The sequence below is a fragment of the Leptonychotes weddellii genome, chromosome 9 (assembly GCF_054177405.1).
Source record: "Leptonychotes weddellii isolate Sample4059 chromosome 9, ASM5417740v2, whole genome shotgun sequence".
In the NCBI taxonomy this organism is placed as follows: Eukaryota; Metazoa; Chordata; class Mammalia; order Carnivora; family Phocidae; genus Leptonychotes; species Leptonychotes weddellii.
This window is the reverse complement of record NC_138377.1, coordinates 39,707,085-39,717,566: the sequence shown is the minus strand read 5'-3', so window position 1 is coordinate 39,717,566 and position 10,482 is coordinate 39,707,085. Positions and strand designations below refer to the sequence as shown.

The 10,482-nt window shown below is 39.0% G+C and overlaps 1 protein-coding gene and 1 non-coding gene across 5 annotated transcripts in view; both read right to left on the bottom strand.

Annotated features, from left to right (window-relative positions):
• The window catches only part of DLGAP5 (DLG associated protein 5), a 41,904-nt gene extending 31,848 nt beyond the window's left edge, over positions 1–10,056 (bottom strand). For all 4 annotated transcript variants that reach the window (XM_006736463.3, XM_031031373.2, XM_081830478.1 and 1 more), the window contains exons 1-6: positions 9,899–10,056; positions 8,077–8,315; positions 4,145–4,338; positions 2,036–2,098; positions 340–424; positions 116–238 (exon numbers count right to left, since the gene is read on the bottom strand). In XM_006736463.3, the coding sequence (XP_006736526.1) occupies positions 116–238; positions 340–424; positions 2,036–2,098; positions 4,145–4,338; positions 8,077–8,314 (703 nt within the window). In that variant the 5' untranslated portion in view covers position 8,315; positions 9,899–10,056. The remainder of the gene's footprint in view (positions 1–115; positions 239–339; positions 425–2,035; positions 2,099–4,144; positions 4,339–8,076; positions 8,316–9,898) is intronic.
• On the bottom strand, positions 762–868 carry LOC115942006 (U6 spliceosomal RNA). Its single transcript, XR_004076669.1, has one exon. It is a non-coding gene; the product is annotated as a U6 spliceosomal RNA (small nuclear RNA).
• Positions 10,057–10,482: the final 426 nt, after the last annotated feature.

Sequence of the window (10,482 nt, the reverse complement as noted above, 5' to 3'; positions counted from 1 at the left end):
AAAAAAAAAAAAAAAAAAAAAAAAAGAATCCTACATGATGATTTTTAAAACTGAACACAAAAACCTCAAAGACCAAAACATTCTAGATCGGTCACTGGTCAGAAATAGTTCTTACCATTGGTAGCTCTTGTGTCTGGCTTTCCTGTTGTAGTAGAGGAGACTGTTCTGGCAATCTGCTTTGCTGCTTGAGAGGCTGATCGAGTCATTCTCACCAATGTGGTCATTACAGGCTGTACAACTGTGGGAAAAAATAATCAAACGCTTTTTGTAATTATTACTGTTGTGGCAACATCAGAGCTTATAATAAGACATATAATAAAATAATTGTTAAATTCCTACCTTTTTTCTCTTTGTCCGACACTTTTCTTTCAGAAGTTTGTCTCTGACCAGGTCGGATTGCTCGAATATCACTCCCGTTATTCATCTATTTAAAAGATTAGGTGTTATGTGATTTAATTGCATAATGAATCAAATCGCCACTTTTTTGGGGGGGGGGATTAGTTTTCAAGTCATTTTATTAATTCAACCATACAAAGACCACCCACCACCTTATCTCTGCCACCCCCACTTTCTTCCAAAGTGGAGTGGAGTAAGAGGAAGAGAAGGATTAAGCAGACCCCATCCCCCAGGAGCCACTTACAAAAGGCGGAGATGGTGGGGGAGGGTGGACACATCACAAAAATAGCAATGGATAAATGAGGGGCAACAGAACTACAAACACAACATAAAGCGGAGGCAGTGGCAGGGAGGGCGGTGGGGGGGCAGATATGGAACACTTCATGAATTTGTGCGTCATCCTTATGCAGGGGCCATGCTAACCTTCTCTGGATCATTCCAATTTTAGTATATGTGCTGCCAAAGCAAGCACTCAAATTGCCACTTTTTTTATTATTATGTTATGTTAATCACCATACATTACATCATTAGTTTTTGATGTAGTGTTCATGACTCATTGTTTGTGTATAACACCCAGTGCTCCATGCAATACGTGCCCTCCTTACTGCCACATTTTTTTTCTGTAAATTGACCCCTCATCTGAAATCTGACTATTGTAAATGATCCGGCAAAAAAATCTACTTCCCCAAATAAAATGAGATGAAGAAAAAAGTTTTCCATTATATAAACTTCCTCACAGCTTTAGAATCCTAGACTTCAGAAAATGCTAATAACCTAAGCTATTAAAAATAGCTGACTATAATCTTCTGAGAATCCTTAAACATTCCAGGCTTGTTTTCACTTCAAGACCTTTGAATTGGGTCTAGAAACTTCTCCTGGAGAGAAAGCTCTTTCCCATGGTTCACTCTTCCACTCCTTAAAGACTTCACTTAAGATGCCACCATCTCAGCGAGGCCCTGCTTGACCACCCCAATCAAAATTCCACCTGACACCTACTCTAGTACTCCCCTTCTCCCTTCACTCTTTTTTTTACCTCTATAATACTTACAACCATCTGACATACTATATACTTATTTTTTTAATTGCCTATCTCACATGTAAGTTCAATGAAAACAAGGAATTTTTTTTTATTTTGTTCACTACCATACCTTAGAGAGAAATGTGGTAGTGACTCAAACATTATTGAATACATGAAATTCAGCTTCCTCACCTGATGAACAGGCATACTATTTTCTTCCTTGCCCACATCACTTTATTTTAGTAATCTTCCTAATAATTTTAATCATATGGTGTTTTGAAGACCCATAAATTTATAACACTCACCCTATGTGCTTTATATCCCTATCTACATTTTATGATGACATGGAATGCATAACAGAAGCCCAGTAAACAAAAGAGTGTGACACAAGGTTTAGCATACATCTCACAAGGGATGTCAGGCAAAGATATTTTAAGTATTTCCTTAGTAGCCAAGATGATTTTATGTCACCATACCAATAATATTGATTTTGGTACTATTAACTCTAGCAAATTAATCACCACACTTAAAACTGGTATTAGATTAAAAACTAATTTACTCTGAGAAAAAAAGTACAATTTGTCATCTTAGTAACAATTACCTACTAACTGTCAACTATACCTTAGTTTGCTCCATTTGGTCTTTGGCCTTTGACCTTGTAATCCGTACAGAAGATGGAACAGCCTTAAAACAGTCAAAGAAAACAAAGTTAAAAAAAAAATGAACTGGCACAAGTTTAATTTCATGTCTCTTTATGAAATAAAGTTTCCATTTTAAAGGGAAATTTTATCCTTGATCATTTATGGCAAAAAGATACTTGCCAATTTGAATTCCTATTTTTTCTGCTTCTGGCTTGACTTAAACTACATTTAAATTAATAGCTTCAAAACTTACTTCTCAGTGAGCTGAAAGAAGAAATTTCAAGCCATATTTTCCAGTTATTTGAATCCTCGTTAATATGATTAGCTGGACATATTTAGAAGGGGATAGATGAACAGACTAGAGTTTTAGGATCTTTTGTTTTCTGTTTAATGAAAAGATACTGTACAGCTTACTCTCCCAGCTTTGACAGTTTACCTTCAAGTCTCATGATTATGCATTTCTCCACAGTCAATAAGAAAATGGAGACTTGGTCACAAAATGTGGAAAAAATCTAGCATGAGAAAGGCTGATTAAAAAGTGGCAAGATGGGCAAAAAAAAAAAGTGGCAAGATGGGGCTCCTGGGTGGCTCAGTTGGTTAAGCAACTGCCTTTGGCTCAGGTCATGATCCCGGAGTCCTGGGATGGAGTCCCGCATCAGGCTCCCAGTTCAGTGGGGAGCCTGCTTCTCCCTCTGCCCTCTCCCCTCTCCCCTCTCATGCTGTTTCTCTCTCTCTCTCTCAAATATATAAATAAATAAAATGTTTAAAAAAAAAAAGTGGCAAGATATTTATCAACTATGTAAAATGTCTTAGACATAATCAGATTTTTCCCCTAGATGAGAAGTCATTTTCTTCTCCAAATCTCAGGGAAAATCTAGTGCTAAAGAAATTAGGCTTTTCTCTAGATTGCAAGGCCACCAGAATTCAACAATGGCCATCTAAATAAAATAAAAAACAATTATTGGCGAATCTTATTACTTAACACCTTGATGGGTCTCTTGTTCCCCCTACACACACTATAATATTTTTTTAAGTTTTTAATTTTATTTCCAGCATAGTTAACATACTGTGTTATATTAGTTTCAGGTATATAATATAGTGATTCAACAATTCCATACATCATCCTGTGCTCATCATGACAAGTGTGCTCCTTAATCCCCATCACCTGTTTGACCCCCTTCCCTCACCCACCTCTCCTCTGGTCACTACCAGTTTGTTCTCTAGAGGTAAGAGTCTGTTCCTTCATTTGTTTGTCTCTCTCTCTCTTTTCCTTTGTCCATTTGTTTCCCCTACATATATTTTTAACGTATTTTTAAATAGTTGTCTATAGTTTAGACCAATGATTGGTATCCTATCTCAAAAAGCCAGCTTAAATCTAACCCCTTCTAAGAGGTCTTCTTTGATGTTCCTCCAAACATAAATAATCTCTCCCTCCTCTAATATATAGAATATATTTATCTATATCATTCCACCTGAACACTATTGTATTAATTTTGGGTCCCTTCCACCTTATCCTAAGGTCATACACAAATAATAATCAAATAATCAAAGATCTGTTTAAATAAATCAATGAGATGCGTGACGCCCAGAAAAATAGGCAGTATTCAATAAGCCTTTATATTATTCAATTTGTATTAAATCAGGAATGAGTACACAGTCTAAGATCTTTTATACACATCTTAAAATAGCAAATCACCAGTGACTAAGTTGCAAATCACCAGTGACTAAGTTATAAATCCCACTGCCCCGGTTCAAACTTTATCCTTCTTGACTCACTGACCATTTTCTTTAGATCACCCACCCTTCTATGCTGGGTTTCAGTACTCTAGCCACTCAGACCAGTCCTCCTCAGTCAATCACTGGAACCTGACTTCTGCCCACTGTTTTCCTATCTCAAGAACCTATAAACTACATCAAGAGACCTGATTTTCATCTTCTGAGTTACTATTATGGCATTCCCATCTCCTACCAACTAGTTAAATTAATAAAGAGAGTTAGGGGAAGTGGTTATTCTAGTTATTTAATCTCTTAAAGAAAATTCCAGTTAAAAGAACTATTCCTCTATATCAAATTAGGATAGTAAATTTACCTTTTTTGGCTCAGCTTTCATAGTAGTCTGGTTTGATAACAGAAAACAAGGCATATCAGGTCTATAAAGACCCACTTTAAATACTCCTCGTTTAGCTTTCTCTCTCTGCTCTTTCAATTTCTGAAGCTGCTTTTCTTCTTTGTATTTTTGGAGCATTTGCTTTCGTTGATCACCTAGAACAGTTTTCGTTGACCCTAGGCAGAAAAAACCCACAGTACATAATACATTTCAGAAAAAAAGTTAGGCAAATGTCTTAACTTCAACTTAACTTCAACTGCTGTTGAGAAATGCTTTCAGTAACTTTTGTTAATTCCTTAGCACTCTAACCACAAGTTATTTCAACCCCTATTCTTTTAAAATTTGTATTTCTTTTGCCTGTCTTTTCAAATATTTATTAACTGCTTGCTACACACTAAACATGTATTACTTCACTTTTGAATTAATGAGCTTGTATGAGAGCCAACCTCCAAGCTGACACCAATGATTCTCACCTCCTGGCAATGATGCCCATGTGTCATCCCTGCCCACACTCAATAGGGCTGACCTGGATAACCAACAAAGGACTGAGAAATGATGGAGTGTGACTCCCAAGACTAGGTCATTAAGGGCACTAAAGCATTTGCCTTGCCCCCTCTTGGGTCACTTGCTCTGATGGAAGCCAGTGGCCTTGTAAAATCTTATGGGGACTCGATTGGCCCTATAAAGGTGTCTACATGACAAGGTTCTAAGGCCTCCTGCCAAAAGCCGACATCAACTTGCCAGTCATGTGAATGAGTCATCTTGGAAGCAGATCATCCAGTCTGAGTCAAGTCTGCAGATGCATCCCCAGACGACATCTTGACTGCAACATCCAGAACCACCCACTTAAGCTGCACCCAAATTCCTCCCCCCCAACAATTGTGTGCAATAATAAATGTTTATTGTTTTAAGCCACCAAGTTTTAGGTTAACAAATACCCCAATATTAGGGCTACCAGTCAGTTTCTTTAGTTCAACTTAGGTTTCCACCTACATACTGTTTGTTTTAACTGGTTTTGGGAAGTATGAGGAGCTATGTGCAAGACATGCTTAGGCAGTAGGAATAAGAGAATTTCTGCCCTTGAAGGGCTCACAGCATCCTGGATAAGTGAACAGTTTCAGTCTGGTTTAGTATGAAACAAATAGGAGAATACACACAATAGAGAATCAGAATAAATCTCCATGTGGGAAGATCAGGAAAGGCTCCTCAAAAAGAGAATACCTGAAAAAGGTTCTGAAGAATGAGTCTATGTTTACCCGCTGGGAAAGGGTTAAAAATAATTCAGGAGGATAACCGCCCAACCAAGTAAATTTACTAAAAAAAGAAGTATGTACTTAAAATGGGTAGATTTTTTATGCCATGTAAATTACACCTCAATAAAGTTGTTAAAAAAAAAAAAAAGCCAGAAAACAGAACATGCAAAAGCACAGGTGCTGAAATGGTTAACTGACAAAACCTCTGTATCCTCAACTTCTTCTCTAAATGTTCTCTTCATCTCTTGATCTAACTGAAACCTGGCTCTCCCTGAAGACAGTCTCCCCAACCTCTCCCATGGTTGACTGTTTTTTTCCTCTCACAATGGTGCTACCACTGGACCTAAAGAGGAGAGGTGTCCTCATCGCTGCTTCCCAGTGATTCCCTCCTCATCACTAAAAGATCCCACCTTTACATTTCATGTCATCAGATCACACTATCCAGTACCCCAGTTTGTCGTCTATAGACCCTCCAGGTTTCCTCTCGTCCCTTGAAGGCGTTAGCTCCCAGCTCACTGTCACTGTCTCCGTCACTATCATTGTACAAATCTTGATGACCCCTCCAATACCGGGGCTTCTCAGTTCTTAGGCTTTCTTCCCTTCCATGCCAGTATTTCAATCTTTCTCATGTTGTGACACACGTAAAAGATAATATTTACATACCACACTGGAACAAACAGAGAGATTTGCTTATGACCAAACACAACCAGCCAGGGAGAGATCTCTGACCAACCCACGTCCTCCCAGAAACGTCAATACTTTGTCACACCTGTATTCATTTGTAACACAATTGGCACCCTACTTCTCATGCTATGGTCCTACTGAAAAAAGCTAGTCAGTTGTCTTACAGAATGTCCTGCACTGTACATTTGTTTGTCTGCTTTCTCACGTTTTTTATTCATTCCTCTAGCCTTCATGTTTTCTATAAACTGGAAATTATATCTAAGGTTTTGATTAGACTCAAGCTCAACTTTTGGGGCAAGACTATGTCCTGAGTGGTGCTGCCGAAAACCTTGGAGTCATCCTGACTCTTCTTCAACAACCCTACATCCAATCCATTAGGAAATCCTATTGGTCCAATCTTCTAAGTATATCCAGAATGCAACCAGCTATCTTTAATGCTACCACTTCGATCAGCCATCAACTAAATTATTGCAAGTCTCCCACTTGGGTTTTCCTGAGGCCATGCTTGCCACCCTACAATCTACTCACAACACAGCAGCCAAAGTGATGCTTCTAAGACATAAATCAAATTTACATAAACACCTATTAATCCCTTAATGGCTTCTCATTTCACTCAGAGTAAAAGCCAAAGTCCTTATGATGTCCCCTGAGGGCTCCAGGGATGGGAGCTACCCCTTATTCATTCTTCTCTAGCCATGCTTGCCTACTTGCTTTCTCTGGAACACACCAGGCTCACTCTCACTTCTAGTCCTTTGCAAATGGAAAATAAACCAGATATTTTAATAGCATACTGAAAAGGTTAGACTTTGATTTGAGATTTTGGTCAAGGAATAGAGCATTTAAGAGGGCAAGAGAAGAGGCAAGGAGATGACTTAGGAGTCATAACATAACTGCTTCCCAGACAAAAAAATGTCTAGTTACTCCTTGAAAAGCCATCCTCTTTCATTCTATGACCCCATTTTCATTTCCTCCCAACTCCTAAGAGATGTTGCTCTTTACTTTCTCCCCTTCAACTACCAGCCCATTTCCTCTGACCTTCAAACATGCATGGATCACATCATCTCAAAAACAAAATCCTATAACACTTTAATTCTTTTCTCTCACTTTCCTTTAGAATCACAAACATGATAAATCCAGAAGAAATCTTTTAGCCCAATACTCTCATTTACAGAACTAATTAGGCTTAAATATATAGGGTGTCTTGTAAGTGCCACATATTACACTGGTCCTGGAAACAATAAAATTGAAGTAGTGAGAGTTAAAGAACTTAGCAACCCATTTCATTCTCTATAAAACTTCTAAAAAAGACTATCTCTGTCATTTATTCAGCATTTATCCCTGCTTTATTTCACTGCAATCCAGCTCCTAATGCCTGTTATATAAATGCAACTAAATAGGAGTCCAGTGATTCCTTTTGGCAAAATTTGAAAGTCATTTCCCAATTCTCTTCCTACTTGTCTATAGCATCCCTTGCCTTCTAAGACACTCTACTTTTATTTTTATCTTTTGCTGAGATCATTCCTTTCTTCTTTAATTGGTTTTTTCCTTCCTAATGACTACAAGTCCTTTTAGCAAATTGGAAGGGTGAATTCTTTGCTCGTCTGAGAAACGTTCCCATTGATAAGGTATCCTTATTTCTTGGATTCTTCAATCAGTTCTATTTTTAATGCCCCTTATCAATTTCTCTTGTCAATAGTTATCTTATCAAGCTCTAAAAGTAAGAACTTTAGGATTCCTATTAGGCAATATAGATAATACAGTGTTATAATACTCCATAGGTGAATGGCTTTAGCCTAGCCAGGGACTTGCACAGCCTTTACCTTAAACAAATAGCATTTAGTTGTAGAAAATACCAAGTTACCTGGAATGATGTTTCAAAACTCCATGCTTCTGTTCAGGGTTTTTGTAACCTCAGGTATTAAACCAAATTTTATTTACTCTTCAAAGCATTTAAAGTTACAATAGACCTTTACTTACTTGGCTTGACACTGTCCTTTGCTGGAACAAGCTTTTGAGCTGTCTCATCTAATTCAAGAAGAATTCTACTTTCCAAGGTTGGAATGTTGACATCTTTCAAACCAAAATGTCTATTTCGTTCATATTCCTTATGTCTGTTTTCTTTTTGAGACAGTGATTTTCTATGAGCAATTCTGGTTCTAATCATGTCAATACTTAAATCCTTTCTGTGTCGACTGGCAAAATGTGATGAAGACATCCTATCAGAGGAAAAAAGAGACCAACTTCCATGGACTTTTATTATTTAAAAAATTAAGATTTCAATTCAACTCCTGTCCTATCTCAGAGTCTTTGAAAATAAAAACATTAAAATACAAAAAAAAAAAAAAAAAAGGAATAAGTATGTAACACTAAAGAGAGGGAAGGAAATTATCAAAAGAAAAACAAATTTTTTATTTAGTTCTAAATAGGAATTTGCGGGGCGCCTGGGTGGCTCAGTCGTTAAGCCTCTGCCTTCGGCTCACGTCATGATCCCAGGGTCCTGGGATGGAGCCCCGCATCGGGCTCCCTGCTCGGCAGGAAGCCTGCTTCTCCCTCTCCCACTCCCCCTGCTTGTGTTCCCTCTCTCGCTGTGTCTCTCTCTGTCAAATAAATAAATAAAAAATCTTTAAAAAAAAATAAACAAATAAAAACTTGCTTGACAGATGACGTGAAGCCCAGGAAGCTATGGTCCAGAATATAAACTTAGAGGCATTAGGAAGTTATAAAAATTATAAGCACACTACACTCTTCAACAAGAATAACTAAGAAAGTCTGCCGGAAAACTCCAGATAAAAGAAAAATCTGCATAAGAAATGCAACAAATTAAAATGTTACATGATTTAAAGCAATCAACAGAGGCTAAAATTGAGAATGCATATGACTTGGATGCCAATAAGATTCTTCTTCAAGAGCCATGGGGAAGTGACAAAGGACTGTGTTTTGTTTTCTTTTGTTTTTTAAGTAAACTCTACACCCAACCTGGGCCTCAAGCTCGCTGCTCGCCTAACCCTAACCCGCTACTGGGAGATCAAGAGTCCCACATTCGACCGACTGAGCCAGCAGGCACCCAAGGACTGTGCTTTTCAAGAATCCTCCTCTACTATTTGATTTGTCACCTCCCGCCAAGTATTAATTTGCTGAATATTAAAGAAAAAATAAAACTTATGATTAGTTATTTTAAAATACAGCATAGCATTATACACAGCAGAGAAAGGAAGGTGAGGGAGAAAGAGAACACTAAAGTGATATTTAATAATTACTTAAACCCTAAAAGATAGTATTACTGCCATTATCCAGATGAGGGAAATTAACTGCTCCCGTTAGCACAGCTAAAGTGTAGTGGAGCTGGCATCCCAAGTCAGGCAGCCTGGCTCTTCGCATATATCTAAGCTCTGTTCCTTGATTTGCTGGAGTTTCTTCCAGCTTGAAAATCTAGAAATGCCTTAGTCTTGCTTGTCTAGAAGTTCTCAACCGGGGTGTTTTCAGTTTTCACGGGATCTGAGAAGAGCTACTGGAATTTAATGTTGGGGCTAACAATACTTTGCAGTACCTACTAAATACTGTCCCGCCCCAAAGGCTAATTACGCCCCGGTGGCGAAACGCTGACTACTACATGGGCAAGGGCAACAAATATTTACTCTCCTGGAGGGCTGCGTCATCAGCTACAGGAAGGACTTGTAACACGGTCCTAGAGGAGACTCCCCTGACCTGCGTCCAGCCCACCGCCTCCGTCCTCCGACCCTTCCAGAACTTCTACAAAGCGGGCCAGCTCCCTCCCGCCAGCTCCGCAGCACCCACCTACCTGAGGCAGCTTCTGGAGTAAAACCTCAACAGAACTAAAAGTAAAGGAATCCTCTGGGTCTGAAGAACCACTGCCGCCTCCGAAGCAGGAACCCCTACAACCCAGAGCTCCGCAAAATTCAAACTTCCCGCACGGAGCCTCTGATTGGAGGGGTTTTAACCAACACTTCCGGGGAAATGCCCGCCTCTTCCCTTCGAAGAGGCTTGCGATTGGTTTGCTCCTTGCGATATTTGAATTGATTGAAAGGTGAACGGATGGTTCAAAGGATGGGTGTGAGTGGAATGAATGGGCGGGTCTGCAATTGATGAGGGGCGGAGCCTGGGCCCGCGTAACTGGCGTTCGAGTCACCCCTGTTCCCAGGCCCCCAGATAACTGAGAAGGAGCGGAGAGTTTCCAGGGCTTTTTAATGTCCCTATTTAGTCACAAAAATCAGAGAGTTTATTGGACTGTTTTCCTCAACGTTTCAAAGGAAGGAATTAACCCATCAAATTTCTCCTTTAATTGTTTAGTGTCAACTTTCCAAGGGTGCCAGTTTTTGTTTGGTTTGGTTTGGTTTTTAAGTAGGCTCCACGCCCAGGGGGTAG